Source organism: Ostrea edulis, chromosome 6, assembly GCF_947568905.1.
Source record: "Ostrea edulis chromosome 6, xbOstEdul1.1, whole genome shotgun sequence".
In the NCBI taxonomy this organism is placed as follows: Eukaryota; Metazoa; Mollusca; class Bivalvia; order Ostreida; family Ostreidae; genus Ostrea; species Ostrea edulis.
Window position 1 is genome coordinate 51,873,436 of NC_079169.1, and position 19,205 is coordinate 51,892,640.

General features: G+C 38.1%; 1 protein-coding gene across 1 annotated transcript; it reads right to left on the reverse strand.

The window, feature by feature from the left end:
- Positions 1 to 6,299: 6,299 nt before the first annotated feature.
- On the reverse strand, positions 6,300 to 12,652 carry LOC125648203 (perlucin-like protein). The gene is made up of 4 exons (XM_048875166.2): positions 12,524 to 12,652; positions 9,564 to 9,658; positions 9,129 to 9,216; positions 6,300 to 6,598 (listed from the first exon to the last, which is right to left on the reverse strand). The coding sequence occupies exons 1-4, from the start codon at positions 12,594 to 12,596 to the stop codon at positions 6,369 to 6,371; spliced, it is 486 nt and encodes a 161-aa protein (XP_048731123.2). The 5' UTR covers positions 12,597 to 12,652; the 3' UTR covers positions 6,300 to 6,368.
- Positions 12,653 to 19,205: the final 6,553 nt, after the last annotated feature.

A 19,205-nucleotide genomic window follows, 5' to 3' on the forward strand; every position in this document is an offset into this window, starting at 1 on the left:
GGCCACCTTCCAAGGGGAGATAATCAAAAAAAGGTAAAAATAGAGTAGGGTCATTAAAAAATCTCAAGAACCACTGGGCCAGAAAAGATGAAATTTATAGATAAGCTTTATTAGGTAGTGCATATTCTAAATTGTTAAAATCATGGCCCCCAGGGGTTGGATGGGGCCACAATAGGGGATCAAAGTTTTACATACAAATATATAGGAAAAATTTTCTTAAGAACCAATGAGTCAGAAAAGCTGAGATCTATATAAAAGCTTCCTGATATAGTGCAGATTCTAAATTGTTAAAATCATGGTCCCCGGGGGTCGGATGGGGCCACAATAGGGGATCAAAGTGTTACATACAAATATATAGGAAAAATCTTCTTCCCAAGAACCACTGAGCCAGAAAAGCTGAGATTTATATGAAAACTTTCTGATATAGTGCAGATTCAGGTTTGTTAAAATCATGGCCCCCTGGGGTAGGATGGGGCCACATTAGGGAATCAAAGTTTTACATACAAATATATAGGGAAAATCTTTAAAAATCTTCTTCTCAAGAACCATTGGGCCAAAGAAGTTCACATTTACATGAAAGCTTTCTGACATAGTGTAGATTCATGTTTGCAGAAAACATGGCCTCCAGGGGTAGGTTTGGGGCCATAATAGGGACTACGGTTTTACATGCAAATATATATGGAAAGTCCTGATATGGACCAAGATGACTCAGGTGAGCGATGTGGCCCATGGGCCTCTTGTAAGCTCTCCTGAGCTGAGAGATCAAGCGATCTCTGCATGATCACCCGTTGTTTGTTGTAGGTAAACTTCATGCTTTGGCTTCTTCTCCAGAAACACTGGGCCAATTTCAACCAAACTTAGTACAAATCAGCCTTGGGTGATGGGGATGCAAGTTTGTTCAAATGAAGGACCATGCCCCCTTCAAAGGGGAAATAATCACAAAAAATTGGGTAGAGTCCATCTTCACAAGTCAAGGGTTACCGATTCGTTACCTCGCACTAACTTGTGAAGATGGGTAGAGTCATTTAAGAATCTCTAAGTCTTCCCGAGAACCACTGGACCGGTTTACCTGAAAGCTTTCTGGTATAAAGTAGGTGCAAGTTTATTCAGATCATGGCCCCCGGGGTTAGGATGGGGCCACAATAGGGTATCAAAGTTTTAAATAGAAATATATAGAGAAAATATTTTAAAATCTTTTCAAGAACCACTGGGTCAGAAAAGTTTACATTTAATGCTACACTCTATGAACACTTTGTAGACGCAACTCCTTAGAGACCGCTGTACGGATTTTGTTCAAATTATGTAGGATTGTTAGCCACAAGATTTAGTTGATAATCTTCCACCACAATTTTGATTCTACAAATGTTACAGAAGTTATGGGACTTTTTGTGCTTCAACTTTTTTGTGGCGATGGAGGATATTGCCACGCGTAGCAATCTTGTTGTTATCCAGACGTATTTCTGAAACCGTTTACACTTGAATTGATGGCCTAGCTTTCGAAGCGTATACGTCTGAACACGTGCATTTCTACATGCGTCAGCCAATAGGAATAATTGGTAGCCTTATTTACCAATGATAGTGAGCACAATCAAGATTAATATAACTGGAATGCATGCCAACACTCGCGATCGAGTACATTTTTATCTCACTTGAGCCGAAGGCTCAAGTGAGCTTTTCTGATCAAAATTTGTCCGTTGTCTATCGGCGTCATCGTCATCGTAAACTTTTCACATTTTCATCTTCTCAAGAACCACTTGGCCAATTTCAACCAAACTTGCCACAAAGCATCCTTGGGTGAAGGGCTATCAAGTTTGTTCAAATGAAGGGCCGTGTCCCTTTCAAAGGGGAGATAATCACAAAAATGCAAAAATAGGGTGGGGTCATTTAAAAATCTTCTTCTCAAGAACCACTGGGCCAGAAAAGCTTAAATTTTCATGAAAGCTTCCTGACATAGTGCAAATTCAAGTTTCTTCAAATCATGCCCCCCGGGGATTGGATGGGGCCACAATAGGGGATCAAAGTTTTACATACAAATATATAGGATAAATCTTTAAAAATCTTCTTCTCAAAAACCACTGAGCCAGAAAAGCTGAGATTTACATGAAAACTTCCTTATATAATGCAGATTCAAGTTTCTTCAAATCATGGCCCCCGGGGATTGGATGGGGCCACAATAGGGGATCAAAGTTTTACATACAAATATATAGGATAAATCTTTAAAAATCTTCTTCTAAAGAACCACTGAGCCAGAAAAGCTGAGGTTTACATGAAAGCTTCCTGACATAATACAGATTCAAGTTTCTTCAAATCATGGCCCCCGGGGGTTGGATGGGGCCACAATAAGGGATCAAAGTTTTACATACTAATATATAGGATAAATCTTTAAAAATCTTCTTCTCAAGAACTGATCAGCCAGAAAAGCTGAGATTTACATGAAAGCTTCCTTATATAGTTCAAATTCAAGTTTCTTCAAATCATGGCCCCCGAGGATTGGATGGGGCCACAATAGGGGATCAAAGTTTTACGTACAAATATATAGGATAAATCTTTAAAAACCTTCTTCTCAATAACCACTGAGCCAGAAAAGCTGAGATTTACGTGAAAGCTTCCTGACATAATACAGATTCAAGTTTGTTCAAATCATGGCCCCTGGGGGTATGATGGGGCTACAATAGGGGATCAAAGTTTTACATACAAATACATGTATATAGGAAAAATATTCTTCCCAAGAACCACTGAGCCAGAAAAGCTGATATTTACATGAAAGCTTTTTGACATATTTCAGATTTCAGTTTGTTAAAATCATGGCCCCCAGGGGAGGAAGGGTCACAAGGGGGGATCAAAGTTTTGCATACAAATATATAGGGAAAATCTTTAAATATGAGCCAAGTGACTCAGGTGAGCGATGTGGCCTTTGGGCCTCTTGTTTATGTTTTACCATCTTTAGGAGAAGTACCACAGTTTTTGACTTATGCTTGGTGTTCAAAGTAGTAGCAGGGAGGGGGATGTTCTTCCGTAACCTCCAGCCAAGTGTTTTCAGTCCATTCCGCTCCCAACCAACGGGGCGGACCGAAATCTCTTGGGTTATGAAGATGCTGGAATCGAGAATCGGGTACGAAGCGAGCGCACTAAGCTACTACCACCGGTCGACATGCCTGCATCTCCATACACATGGATACAGAATTGTAGACAAATTGAGCCTGTACGAAAGCCGATTAGGATCACTTAAAAAATAAAGAAATATTTCTAAAGACGTAATAATGCGAATCAAAGGCGTTATAACGTAAAATAAAGGTGTAATAACGCGAAGCAAAGGCGTTATAACGTAAAATAAAGGTGTAATAACGCGAAGCAAAGGCGTTATAACGTAAAATAAAGGTGTAATAACACGAAGCAAAGGCGTTATAACGTAAAATAAAGGTGTAATAACGCGAAGCAAAGGCGTTATAACGTAAAATAAAGGTGTAATAACGCGAAGCAAAGGCGTTATAATGGAATCTTTATCGTGCCACACCTGCTGTAACACGGGACCTCAAGTTTTTCTGGATCTCACCCGAAGGATCGCCCCATTTAGTCGCCTCTGCAAGGAGTACCGACGACCTATTCTAACCCGGATCCCAAAAGAAAGGCGTAATAACGCTAAATAAAGTCGTATTAATAAGAAAGAAAAGCGTAATAACGCGAATGAAAGGTGCAATAACGAGAAAGAAAGGCGTAATAATGCGAATGAAAGGTATTATAACGCAAAAGAAAAGCGTAATAATGCGAAAGAAAGGCGTATTAATACAAATTAAAAGCGTGATAATGCGATACAAAGAAGGCGTATTATTGCGGATTCAGAAGGTGTTATAACGCGAGAGAAAGGCGTAATAATAAGAATGAAAGGTATATAAAAGGTAAAGGTACATGTATATGAACAGTGTACATTGAATATTATGTTTCTCTTTCAGATGGAATTATCATCAGCATTTCTACATGATTGAAAAGGTGGTACCCTTACAGCCCCATACTGAGGGCGGAAAACAATAGTACCCCTACAGCCCCATACTGAGGGCGGAAAAAGGTTGTACCGCTACAGCCCCATACTGAGGGCGGAAAAGGTGATACCCCTACAGCCCCATACTGAGGGCGGAAAACAATAGTACCCCTACAGCCCCATACTGAGGGCGAAAAACAATAGTACCCCTACAGCCCCATACTGAGGGCGGAAAACAATAGTACCCCTACAGCCCCATACTGAGGGCGAAAAAAGGTGGTACCCCTACAGCCCCATACTGAGGGTGGAAAAAGGTGGTACCCCTACAGCCCCATACTGAGAGCGGAAAACAATAGTACCCCTACAGCCCCATACTGAGGGCGAAAAACAATAGTACCCCTACAGCCCCATACTGAGGGCGGAAAACAATAGTACCCCTACAGCCCCATACTGAGGGCGAAAAAAGGTGGTACCCCTACAGCCCCATACTGAGGGTGGAAAACGATAGTACCCCTACAGCCCCATACTGAGGGCGGAAAACAATAGTACCCCTACAGCCCCATACTGAGGGCGGAAAACGATAGTACCCCTACAGCCCCATACTGAGGGTGGAAAACGATAGTACCCCTACAGCCCCATACTGAGGGCGGAAAACAATAGTACCCCTACAGCCCCATACTGAGGGCGGAAAACGATAGTACCCCTACAGCCCCATACTGAGGGCGGAAAACAACAGTACCCCTACAGCCCCATACTGAGGGCGAAAAAAGGTGGTACCCCTACAGCCCCATACTGAGGGCGGAAAAAGGTGGTACCCCTACAGCCCCATACTGAAAGCGGAAAACAATAGTACCCCTACAGCCCCATACTGAGGGCGGAAAACAATAGTCCTGGAGGTCCCCTATAAATCTTGACTTTTGTTGACTCTTCGATTAAGTTGCTATTACATGTAACCTTCATTATGAACTACTTGATGTAAAATTGGATACTTTCAGGTAAGCTCAAATACCCTTAAAGGCCTATGTAGCCTCTTTTTAGGGTGCTATGTGTTTGACTTTGCTGTCTCTATCCTTTTATCAGTTTTGTTTCACTTGATCACCCATATTCAATCATTAGAGAGGTCTGAAATATGACTTCACCTTCGAGAGACCCCAGGTGGTACCCCTACAGCCCCATACTAAGGACTAAAAACGATAGATTTAGGGGTTAATCCTTATATCTTGCCTGCATTTTTTTGCGTTATTACGCCTTTTCGCTTTGCATTATAATGCCTTTGAAGGCGTAATAACGCCTTTACACCTTATGATCCGCATTATGCCTTTCAAAGGCGCAATAACGCCTTTCATTCGCGTCATAACATGTTTTGATTCCTGTCATTACGCCTTTTCACTTCGCATTATAATGCCTTTCAAATGAGTAACCTAACGCCTTTTATATTACGTTAGTTCTGAAAGATGTATTAACACCTTATTCGCGATATTACGCCTTTCTTTCGCTTTATATCACCTTTGTTATGCATTATTACGCCTAGATTTTGCGCTATTACGCCGTTGCTTCGCGTTATTATGGATAAATCTATAGATAACCTTGAAAAGTGAAATAAAAACTAGTCTGACTACAGGGATTGATATAGCGAGTTAAAGATGACAAGTCCCTGTGGCTTGACCTGCTTTAAAATATTCACTCCTTGTTGTAATTACAAACCGGAATATTGGAAAGGGGTGTATTGAATGACAAATGTATTGCCACTATTTACCTCAAACTTTCTGGAGCATGTAGCTCAACGGGGAATCTGGAGAGGGGTTACAACCATCCCCTTTATTTTGTACCATTGAAAGACAAAATCTTGGTACTTGCAAATTTTCTGGATCCGGGCCTGTAGCTACTGTTCAGTGCTACTAATCTAAGTCCAGTGGTCGCAATCACATTTTTGCACGTACTGTTTCAAAAATATCTCATTTAATTTTATCTAACCAAACTGATTTTGTCTACCCCTCGTTCGAAACACTACAAAATACCGCCATATAACAATGTTAGCATAACATTTCCGGATGTTTGGTATATCAATTTCGTTATGGTGATTTTTTAAACAGTTTACATTGATATTATATATATATATATATATATATATATATATATATATATATATATATATATATATAACACAAATCGTGGGGTGGGTGGGTACTTATATATACCCGCTCCATTTCTTATACTTTTGACAATAATAGGTGTCCATGCAGTTTGGGGGCCACGTTTAGTAATAATAGCGTACTTGTTCCTGCCTCAAACCTGGTTTTAGAATTCAAAATGACACAACTCGTTTACTCTTCCATTATTTTTATTCATATGTTGCTTTTCCTTTACATACTAATGACATGCACATTTCATATTAGTTATCTCTTTCGCATATGAAACCAACTTTATTTGTGCATGTCATGTCTCCCCAATAAAGCAATTTTTTGTGATGACTAAAATAGCCCAGGCATCTTTCTGTTGCTGGCTTATTGGGCTCTGATGAATGAAAGAATCTATATCCAACTTTTTCATTGGTTGATTCCCATTTCCAATCACCAACCTTCCTCAAGGTATTCCCACCAATCCACAAATACCATACTTTGTCTGTAACAAATCAAACAGTTTGTTTTGGTGTCATTATGCAATGTACATATCATGAAAATCGACCCTACTTTGCGAAATAAATCTAGAATATTGAAAGTATCATGTAATGTCATATTTGTCGCAGACGTAAACAACCTCGGAACATCACGAAACATCGGATGAATAAACTCACGGATACAATATTAACGAAATATTCCATTCACTGTGTGTTTTCTGTTTAATTTCTTTTGAAATTCATTGTTTATCTTTTGCAACCATAAAGACACATTTTGTTTCAATTTAGATAAATCCGGATTTTAATGCACCCTGCCCTACAGGTGCTTGAGTTCAGGACCCCCCCCCCCCTCCCCCGAATAACCTACATGAGTTGATTTGATTATGTTTTGTTGTTGTAAATCTCTCTAATGCATGTCAACAATGTCTTGCATACCCCTAAAGTCCAAAATAACTCAAAATAATCCCTTTAAAAATACCCTCACTAGTTATTATAACAGAACTCTGTCTGGAACCCAAGCACCCGTGGTCTGTCTTCGTAAAATTACATACATTCTATAATCTAGTTCGCGGCGTTGTTGAAATTGTTGGAAAATATGTTTTCTGGTTTATTTTCTCACATTTCATTTGAATAGATTTACCTATACCGTGTCAGGGTTTACTTTATATGTTTAGAATTCTGCCCTTAGATTTTTCTGCCCCAGTTTACAATCGTTCAAATATAGAAATCATTACCAAATATGGAGACACGTCAAAGTGATCTTCAGCTGTTACATTTAAGTAATCTACAGATCAATGATATCTATATTTTAGTACTTAATATTATATTTTAAAAAATACAGAAAAATATAAATGATGAAATGTCATTCTTATGTTTGTTAAAAGGGAGAAGAACGCAAACAGGAAAATGTACAACCAGCTACAACAAGCTGACACACAAAACTCAAACGGAATACGCTAAGTGAATGTAAACCTATATTTATTGATAACATGCACATAAAAGTCAACAGTATGTGTTGTTTTTCTTTGTTTGGGGGGGGGGGGGGGTCTGCTGTCAATATCACACACACACACACACAAACACACATATATATATATATATATATATATATATATATATATATATATATATATATATATATATATATATACGTAGTTCCACCCTCCTGTGACGTCATAAGATTTCACAAAGTCAATGATTTAATAAGATTTATGCATGACAGGAACATAAATTTTGTTGGAGTCTTTTTCAATACTTATTGTAAAAAATCTTGCTAACCATAAAATATTTCAAAAGTCTAGGTTTTATATGAATAATCAATGATATGTTTCAAAATATTGGATCCAGGGGCAATAACTCTGTTTTCATTAAATTATTTATCAAGTCAATTATGCGATAGATTTCCTTTTTAATTTTTAAAGAAACGGTTTCATGATATTGCCATGAATACTATCATACAGAAGCCGATAGGTGCCAGGGTATAGCATTAATATTCATTTAACTGGCGGTCGCCACTTATTATCTGGCGGCTGCCATATGAATTAACTGGCGGCCGCCATATAAATTAATTGATGGCCGCCACTTAATTGATACGGTGGCCGCCAGTCATTTAACTCCTCCCTCTCTCTATCTATCTCTCAAATTGAAAGGGGTGCAATCCCTCTCCAATGCTTAGTAATGTGTATGTAATATACAGTTAAGAGCATTAAATTATTGCTTTTCGATTGTGCTTTTAATTTACAAAGAAAAATATAAATGTTTACGATATCAGATGTCGACAAATTCGCGCACGAGCAAATCCTCACGTGTACTTAATATATCAACGTATCAGGCACGTAGAACCAGGGGCTGACCCTCCACTAGTTGAACAACGTTCATTTTCTGTTATTTTATATGCAAACTGAGCCCTTCCCTCCAATTTAGGAGTGCGAAGTTTGGGCAAAAGAGATATATTTAGGTTCTTTTTCTTGCTGTCAACAATTGTAGAAGACAATTTCTCCTCCGACTGTCCCTACACTTTGAAAAACGATGCTATGTGTTGGCGTACTATTCTAAATCTTTCCAAAATAACCACTCGGCAATATGAATTAAATTGTTTTTGAAATTGGCAGCCGCCATGTATAGATTAAGTGGCGACCGCCTGTTAAATGAATATCAATTCTATACCCTGGCACCTATCGGCTTCCGTAGATATGTGTGCTAATTGATAAAAAAAATTATTCATACCGCAAGATAAGTATTTTATCATTTTTATTTCTTACTAAGATATAATATTTAAAGAATCAATAATCAAATAAAAGATTGAACCTATAATTCTAGAAGGGTGGAATGACTCATTACGAATTTTGTCGTTTTTTATATACCATATATTGGAACTTGGAGGTGGATACGGGATGTGATGGGAGTTAGCTGTATTTATCGCCCGCTTTCGTGACGTGTCAGTCTGTCACACTTCTAGTTTGTGGTCAATATCTAAGATTAGGAATCAAGTTTTGTGTGGATACAACACACATGCAAATTAGCAGTTAATTTTACTTAGAGCGAAGATCTGCTGAATGATCCAGTCGTCTTCAGCCGGTGTCTCCACCCTGGCAAGATAAGAATCTTTCTTGTTGCACTCCACCTATACAGAAAATAAAACAATCTTTTCCATTGTATGCTTGAATCTTCTTTATAATTGATTGTTTGTGACAAATGTAAATACTGAACACATTTGGTATGCGATCACGTAGACTGACATCGCAGATATGAGAGTCAGTTACATGTGTCTTATTATTTTGGTATCATCATTTTAAACAGACGTTTCCAGATTAATTAAGCCTGGGTAAATAAATAAGGGAGAGGGCGTCAGACAGGCGGTCGACATCTCTCCTCTCCTACTCCATTTCCTGCCTCCTTAACCCCTCATCTCAATTTTCGTTCCTCCCTATTATCTCCCCCTTCTCTACCAACACTCCGTGTCATACACACCTTGCTTTCAAACCACGTTTTTGTGTCCAATCCAAACATGTAGCAATGGTTTTGGAATTCTACCCATGGGTAGACACACTTGCTTTCAGTAAAACCTGAAAAAAATGTATCAGAAAGAGTAAATGGCTGTGCCATGTGTTCACTAAAATAAACGAAATATTCCAAACATAGACAAGCTCTCTAACAACCAGCAGAAACCCATTGGAGCTGTTATGGATGGAAAGACTTTGTTTGACAGAATAAGAATTTGATTAGTTTGAAATACTATGAAAATTTCCTGTTGTAAGTGTTTTGATGGTTGGTTTACGTTCCTTCTAGAATGTTTCACTCATATTGAGACGTCCCCAACTCAGGTAAAGTACCACCAATACCACAATAGGGCGTGATTAACGAGTGTTTGTTGTCGTGACAACGCCTGCTGCGACACGTCACCTCGGTTTTTACATAGGTAATTGCATCGCTTGGGGTCGAATTTACTATTAAAGAGTAAATTCGACCCAAAAGCGATGCAATTGCCTGTGAGTTTTTAAGGTTATCCGAAATACTTCCAACTTTCACTTCTAAATATCGAGGATTTCGTATAGTCCCTACTTATTTCAAGCCTTAGGTTTGGCGATGCCAAGAGACAAAACAGACTTGAACCTATGATCTCCCAGTCACAAAGCGATTGAACCTTCTATTCACTGGGCCACTACGACATCTCCTCTATTTTAAGTTACCAGATTCTGTCCCATTCGTGATAGCCTGGTTGTGACTATCATATATAGGAGCAATTTAGGCAACTCGAATTAAATTCTGTTTAATAGACTGATCTCCAAGGACAAAGTTTGGACACAACCAACAGGCTTCCGCAATAAAAATAACTTGGGCCCGTGATGGAGTATACTTATATTTATCCGTATTCATTTGGGGGTCGTCTGGGACGTAGTTGCACCTCTTTCAAGAAATTCTCTTATATTTCATCAAGTTTCGTATATATTGCCCTTTTCTTACAATTTTAAAATAGTACATCTCTGAAGGTCGTTCCATTCCGGTACTGTTATATTTAGTCAATAGTGATAGAAACGTAGTTGGTTGTCTTTCTAAATTTTTCGAAATAGTGTAGTGAAAGATTACCCAGTATCTATCAATTACTAACAAATGATATTTCAGTCATTCGAAGATTGTGAGGTATGACCCACAGGTGCTTGTGGACAGGACTTCCGGTACCCCCCTTCTTTTATTTTTAAATGTTCAATTCCTTGGGTATTTCGGACGTATTTTGGATAAAATATGTAACTTCAGAGTTTATCTATTTCAATGGAATACTCAAATCTCGCATAGAAACCGTTTTTAAAAATGTCATATCACCGATCATAATATTATGATCGGTGATATGACATTTTTAAAAACGGTTTCTATGCGAGATTTGAGTATTCCATTGAAATAGATAAACTCTGAAGTTACATATTTTATCCAAAATACGTCCGAAATACCCAAGGAATTGAACATTTAAAAATAAAAGAAGGGGGGTACCGGAAGTCCTGTCCACAAGCACCTGTGGTATGACCAGCATTCGGAAATCTCTTTAGTATGGAAAGTCATAGGGGACCCCCGAGTCATTCATTGCAAATTGGGTTGTGAACATGGGTAGGTCAGGATTGTTACAATGGATTATATAAAACATGACGATGGCCCTACTATGGCTTTCCATAATTTAGAGCTCACAAAATTTGGGTAAGAATTTAGATTTACGATGTGACCGTTGAGACGAGCGAAGACCCATAACATCTTGCAACTCAACTCGACTTTAATAGGCATTTAATCCGTCTATTGATTTAATGCAGGAAAAGTAGCGCAGTCGGTGTAAGCTTAATTAGGTACTAAAAGTCTCTATTTCGAGAAACATTGTCTGTTCACATGCATTACATCTTCGTTTTATTTTTCACAGATAAAATAATTATTTTGACAGATGAATAACTGTTGACCGACCAATAATCTACAATCTCTCGAACTGTGTCCCTCGATCAATCTGTTGTTTTCCTGAATTTCAGTGGTTTATGTGATTCTAAAGCAGTCCGGACAAAATGAAGTAGAAGAAAACACACGAACTGGGAGCTCGGACAACCCACAGAAACAGACCCGTTCTGTTGGGGAACAAAAACGGCTGTGGTCCGAGATTTAACCAAGTCCATAACTGTATAAGTCGACAATAGGAAACACTACCTTTCATTAAAGGTATACATGTTTGTGCCGTATTAAACAGTAAATGTAATTTGTTTGATATTAAAAACTAGTTTTGCCTGTGTGATAAACTTCGAAAAATAATACGATGTGACAATTTCGACAAATTATATATGGGTATTAAAGGAGATCTGGTTTACTGAATATAAGGAGAAAACGACGATTTTCTAGTGCATATTTATGAAGGAGTGACGTTTATGGTGGTTGTGCGCAAACGCTCGAGAAAATATCATTAAAAACATCATGGGAGTTACGGTATATAGTCGTACTGAATGTTGATTTCATGCTAAACATAAAATTTAGTTCCCATTCTATTGCTCAAAGTGGTTCTCTCTACCCTGTTTTCCGTCTGACTGTCTGTATCGCTAAATGTGTCCCGTCTACAGCCTGCAGGTCGTACACGCTTTCACGTTGCCTTGTAATTGTTTACTTTCGAAATTCCGCGTGCAATGGGGTGTTCACTATCCGACTCGGAGAATACAAATTAGCTTGATTACTTTTTAATCCGAGTTATAGGTTGATTTACAGAAAGTGTATAACTTATATAGCTTGATATAGAATGTATACTTTTTAATGCTATGGCGATATCCAAAGAATAGATGGTTTTCCAGGTATGGATGACCATCTATACGGCATATATATCTTTAAGATGTGTAATTGTAAAGACCGCATACTATAATCAAACAATTTCAAAATGATACTATCATTATTATCAAATAGAAACAAGATTTACATACCTGTGTTGAAAATTAGGACATACGCAATGCAGGAGAAAACGGTAACGCTTGTGATACGCATTCTGAAGAACATGGAACCTTTGTTGCTGAATTGCTGGAGATTCTGGGAGCTCTTTTATACAGATCATATGCACTCCCTGTATTCAATACTATTAATTCATTATCAGTTGTTTTTGATGAGCATCTGCTACGTGTACTTATTTATGGATTGTTAATTAATACATGTAACAGTTATAAATCTACGAAAGCCGATTTAGATCACTTAAAAAACAAAATAATATTTCAAAAGGCGCAATAATGCGAATCAAAGGTAAAATAAAGGCTAGATAACGCGGCGTAATAACGCAAATGAAATCCGTAATAACGGGGATTCAAAAGGCGTAATAATACCTAACAAAGGCGCCATAATGGGAAAGAAAGGCTTTATATGCAAAAGAAAGGCGTAAAAACGCAAATGAAAGGCGTATGAACGCAAAATAAAAACGTAATAACGCGAATCAAAGGCGTAATAACGCAAATTAAAGGGTATAATAGCGCGATACAAAGGCATATTATTGTAGATTCAGAAGGTGTTATAACGCGAGAGAAAGGCGTAATAATGCGAATGAAAGGTATATAAAAAGTGTTGAATATTATGTTAAAATGTATTGTGCATGCGCAGAATGTTCGATACAAAGCTATATTAGCAATAAAGATATTTTAGCGATATTAGCTCATTCAGATGGAATTATCACCAGCATTTTCTGCATGATTGAAAAGGTGGTACCCCATACAGCCCCATACTGAGGGCGGAAAACAACAGTCTTAGGGGACCCCTATAAATCTTGCCTGCATACTCCTTTTGTGGATTTCTCAACGATTGAATTGATATTAACCCTCATTACTTACACGATGTAAAATTGGGTACTTTCAATTAAGCTAATTTAACCTACAGTCCTATGTGACCCCTTTTAAGGTTCCTATGTTTGACTTCGTTGTTCTTTATTCCTTTATCAGTTTTGTTTCACTTGATCACCCCATATTCAATTATTAGAGAGGTCTGAAATGTGGCTTAACCTTCAGAAGGCCCCAGGTGGTACCCCTACAGCCCCTTACTGAGGGCTGAAAACGATCGACCTAGGGGTTCCCTACCTTGCCTGCATCCCCCCCCCCCCCCGATATTACGCGTTTTTACTTCGCATTATAATGTGTCATATAACGCCTTTTGGTTTGCGTTATTTTCACTTCGCATTATATTTGCCTTTTGATTCGCGTTGTTACGCCATTTCACTCCGCGCTATAATGCCTTTCAAATACGTAATAACGCATTTTCGTTTGCGTTATCACGCCTTTTGAATTGCGTTATTACGCTAGTTCTGAAAGGTATTTTAACACATATTTACTTCGTGTTATTACGCCTTTCATTCGCGTTATAGGGCTTATCTTTCTTTCGCTTTTTTTCTTCGATTTATTACGCCTTTGTTATGCATTATTACGCCTTTGTCTTGCGTTATTACGCCTTTGTCTTGCATTATTACGCCTTTGTCTTGCGTTATTACGCCTTTGTCTTGCGTTATTACGCCTTTGTCTTGCGTTATTACGCCTTTGTTTCGGGTTATTATGCCTTCATTGTGCGTTATAACGCTTTAGATTCGCATTAAAATGCTTTTGGAAATATGGTTTGCTTTGTAAGTGATCCTAATCGGCTTTCGTACATCTGCACCCACTTGGAACATTCATATGGTACAACTGAAATTTCGAATGTAGACAAAAGTTTTTTGTTTTACCAGCATCTACACCGGAAACAGATGTGTACACATTGAGTATGAAGTATCACAAAATATAATTATTCAAATTATCAATTCTTGATATGAAATGGTCAGAATAGCGAATGAATGATCTTTGTCTGTTGAGAACACATGGCAGGAGATCTTGATAAGGATGGGCTTACTATTGTAGTGCATGTGTTCATTATGCTATGTATACACGGGATATGGCCATAAGTGGATCATTATTGCATTTTGCCATTATATATTTCATTAAAAATCCATTTTCACAAACACTTATGGTGAAGTCAATATCAATCCGATTTCCATAATTTTTTCACCTATGCAAAAATGTTAGAATTTTCTTTTCTGAAGATGCTAAGCATGTTGTGATATATTGATAATAATTTATGAAATGTATGCTATAAGTGTATGCGGGATCAAAAATGTTTACATGTAAATCTCACAAGGTTTGTACCACTAGGCATGGACAGTTGCGTGGTTGACTTTTTCGTAACTGCTCTTACATGAATAAAGTTGAGGAAAGCACTTCAATATGACCCCCCCCCCCCCCCCAAATGTTTGCACGAGTACCTGGAGAGCTCGTGGATCCAAATGGCAGATCTCTTCCAACCCATAATCACAAGCATCTGAAGTGTGAATAGTGTGTATAGATTATCTATGTACCCCATCCCCAATGAAAAAATTAAATTTCTCCATAATACACAGAATGTGATCTCCCCACCTATCACCTTTATAGCATGTCAAACGTTGCAATATTTGATCTTTTCCATTTGTATTGTATAATTTTCCATTTGTATTCTATATTTTCCATTTGCATTGTATAATTTTTCATTTGCATTGTATAATTTCCATTTGTATTGTATAATTTTCCATTTGTATTCTATATTTTCCATTTTTATTGTATAATTTTCCATTTGTATTCTATATTTTCCATTTGTATTATATTTTTTTCGTTTGCATTGTATAATTTCCATTTGCATTGCAAAATCTTTCATTTATATTGCATCCGAGGGATTGTTTATTTTGATTTGTTACGAAGGATTTCATTAGTTTAGGTCCCACATATATTTAGCCGTCACCAGGTGACGTACCACAAATAGACTTACTATGCTACATGTATGGGCACTGTGTCGTAGCATTGGGGGTACTTAAATAACGTGTCAACGCCTGTCGATATTTACGTCAAAGGTTTGATGTAGCCATGACACGAGTAGAACTCGAACATGCAACTTCACAGTTACGAACCAAAGGGCATATCACTGAACTACCGCGATCGGTTCCATATAGGACTAGTTGAACATACATGTAGCCAGCAATGAGGAATCTTGCGCTGGGAGACCCCCCCCCCCCTCCCTTCACAAATGATATTTTATATACAGATGTCGAAAAAAGCATGCATGTACGTTTTATTTTGTCAGAACGCACTTGTCCAGGGGACTTCCAGGGGCGGATCCAGGAATTGCGGTTACGGGGGCGCCACTTTATGAGGCACGGGGTCTGGGGGCTGCCTCAAGTGGGTAGGGGTCCAGGGGGCGAAGTCCCCGGAAGCTCCTGGATTTTACAGATTTCATAGGGCTTGAAATATGTCATTTTTAATGAAGTGAAATTAGTAAAATGACGCAAATTTTAAGGGTTTCTGGAAAAATTAAGTTCTCTCAATAAAGTACTTCAAGAAATCAAAAGACTTTGTCATTTATTTCTCCGGGAATGGAAGAAATTATTGCTTCTTTTATTGTTTGATACATTTTTCTAAATAAGATACCAAGATTTACCTTAAATTTGGAAATTTTGAGGGGGGAGGGGGCGCCGGCTGCGCCCCCCTTAAATCCGCCACTGACTTCGCCCTCCAACTGCAACCCCCCCCCCCCCTCCCCCAAGGCTTTGCACTGGATTCACTAGGGATCTTAAGATAGTCCCCAGACATCCAGCAGTTTACTGCATCCTTTCGTTCAGAATCATCTAGATCAACCAGTGGTTAAATAGGAGACTAGTTTGAAAATGCTGATCACATTAGACGCATAAAAGCGATCAATTAATGGGGGGTGGGGGGGGTTTACGCCATTACACTTAACAAATACGCAGTCTGATTAAAACCAGCCCCCCTTCTCGATAGGAGAAGGGGGGCTGGTTTTAATCAGACTGGCAAATACGGTACATTCCTGCGAAACATGGCTCCTGAACTCTACCTCTTCAACATCTCGCGCATTACCAAATTCGATAAACGATAACTTAAGATTAATCCATTGAATAGTTGTAACAAACCAAACTCGAGGTTAACAATTGGTGGGGACCTAAGGGCCGAATTAAGTCCCCCGAATCTACTGAATTCTGACTTAATAAAAATGTGCATGCTTTTCTGGACAGTTCTATTTTTAACTATTTTGAAAAAAATGATCGGGGGGGGGGGGGGGGGGGGAATCGCCATTACTAGAGCTAGCTAAGTATTTTTTAAAAAATAACTAGTCCAGGACCTGGTCGCGGTAACTCAGTAATATATCGCTTGGTTTGTGGGCGGGAGGTCGTGAGTTCGAGAACCGTTACTGTTATTGCCGCATCAAAGCTTTAGAGACATAAAGACAGTGATTGCTCCTTTGCCAAACACTCGGCATTTAAAAGACCTTAAAAACAGATATTCCGTATCGCTGCACAGGCGTTGGCACGATAAAGAACCGTCATTGCTACGGCCTGTCATCGTCGGTTACCCACGGATGCTTCTATTCGAGCGTCAGTGGACTCAAAACCGTGGTTTGCGACGATGCGGCCCTGTGTGCTAAGCACGTCTACAGTACAGATGTGGTACATCAGTGACGTTAACTAATGAAATCCTTCGTAACAAATCAAAATAAACATTCCCTGGATACAATACAAATGAAAAATTATACAATGCAAATGGAAAATATAGAATACAAATGGAAAATTATACAATACAAATGGAAAATATAGAATACAAATGGAAAATTATTCAATACAAATGGAAATTATACAATGCAAATGTAAAATTATACAATGCAAATGGAAAATATAGAATACAAATGGAAAATTATACAATACAAATGGAAAAGATCAAATATTGCAACGTTTGACATGCCATATCACCTTCATAGTCAGTTTCTCCTTTCCATAAGCTTACTTTTGAATATTTAAAATACATGTACATGTTCTTGTGTTTTATATGTCATTCCTCTTTAGGCTGCGTCGCGTCATCATTTGCGTGTAGTTTTCCGTGTTGTTCAGCTCTTGGCATGAAATTACTCTGGTGCGTGTAGTTTTTGGTGTTGTTTGGCTCTTTGCTTGGAACTGCTCTGGTGCGTGTAGTTTTCGGTTTTCAGCTCTTTGCATGGAACTAATCTGGTACGTGTAGTTTTTGGTGTTGTTCAGCGATATTACGCGTTTTTACTTCGCATTATAATGCGTCATCTAACGCCTTTTGGTTTGCGTTATTTTCACTTCGCATTATAATGCCTTTTGATTCGCGTTGTTTCGCCTTTTCATTTCGCGTTATAATGTCTTTCAAATACGTAATAACGCATTTTGGTTTGCGTTATCACGCCTTTTGAATGCGTTATTACGCTAGTTCTGAAAGGTATTTTAACACATATTTACTTCATGTTATTACGCCTTTCATTCGCATTATAGGTCTTATTTTTCTTTCGCTTTTTTCCCCTTCGATTTATTACGCCTTTGTTATGCATTATTATGGCTTTGTCTTGCGTTATTACACCTTTGTCTTGCGTTATTACGCCTTTGTCTTGCGTTATTACGCCTTTGTCTTGCGTTATTACACTTTTGTCTTGCGTTATTACGCCTTTGTCTTGCGTTATTACACTTTTGTCTTGCGTTATTACGCCTTTGTCTTGCGTTATTACGCCTTTGCTTCGGGTTATTATACCTTCATTGTGCGTTATAACGCTTTAGATTCGCATTAAAATGCTTTTGGAAATATGGTTTGCTTTTTAAGTGATCCTAATCGGCTTTCGTACACCTGCACCCACTTGGAACATTCATATGGTACAACTGAAATTTCGAATGTAGACAAAAGGTTGGGTTATTTTTACCAGCATCTACAACCGGAAACAGATGTGTACACATTGAGTATGAAATATCACAAAATATATTCAAATTATCAATTCTTGATATGAAATGGTCAGAATAGCGAATGAATGATCTTTGTTTGTTAAGAACACATGGCAGGAGATCTTGATAAGGATGGGCTCACTATTGTAGTGCATGTGTTCATTATGCTATGTATACACGGGATATGGCCATAAGTGGATCATTATTGCATTTTGCCATTATATATTTCATTAAAAATCCATTTTCACAAACACTTATGGTGAAGTCAATATCAATCCGATTTCCATAATTTTTTCACCTATGCAAAAATGTTAGAATTTTCTTTTCTTAAGTTGCTAAGCATGTTGTGATATATTGATAATAATTTATGAAATGTATGCTATAAGTGTATGCGGGATCAAAAATGTTTACATGTAAATCTCGCAAGGTTTGTACCACTAGGCATGGACAGTTGCGTGGTTGACTTTTTCGTGACTGCTCTTACATGAATAAAGTTGAGGAGAACACTTCAATATGACCCCCCCCCCCAAAAAAAATGTTTGCACGAGTACCTGGAGAGCTCGTGGATCCAAATGGCAGACCTCTTCCAACCCATAATCACAAGCATCTGAAGTGTGAATAGTGTGTATAGATTTATATCTATGTACCCCATCCCCAATGAAAAAATTAAATTTCTCCATAATACACAGAATGTGATCTCCCCTCCTATCACCTTCATAGTCAGTTTCTCCTTTTCGTAAGTTTACTTTTGAATATTTAAAATACATGTACATGTACATTGTATATGTTTTATATGTCATTCCTCTTTAGACTGCGTCACGTCATCCAGTGCGTATAGT

Excerpts from the sequence above, each read along its gene's own strand:
- LOC125648203 (XM_048875166.2), bottom strand. The coding sequence starts at position 12,596 with ATGTTCTTCAGAATGCGTATCACAAGCGTTACCGTTTTCTCCTGCATT. Across the intron at positions 9,217-9,563 it reads AAACGTGGTTTGAAAGCAAG|GTGGAGTGCAACAAGAAAGA; the intron begins GTGTGTATGACA and ends TTTTCTGTATAG. Across the intron at positions 6,599-9,128 it reads TCAGCAGATCTTCGCTCTAA|ACAAAGTATGGTATTTGTGG; the intron begins GTAAAATTAACT and ends GATTTGTTACAG.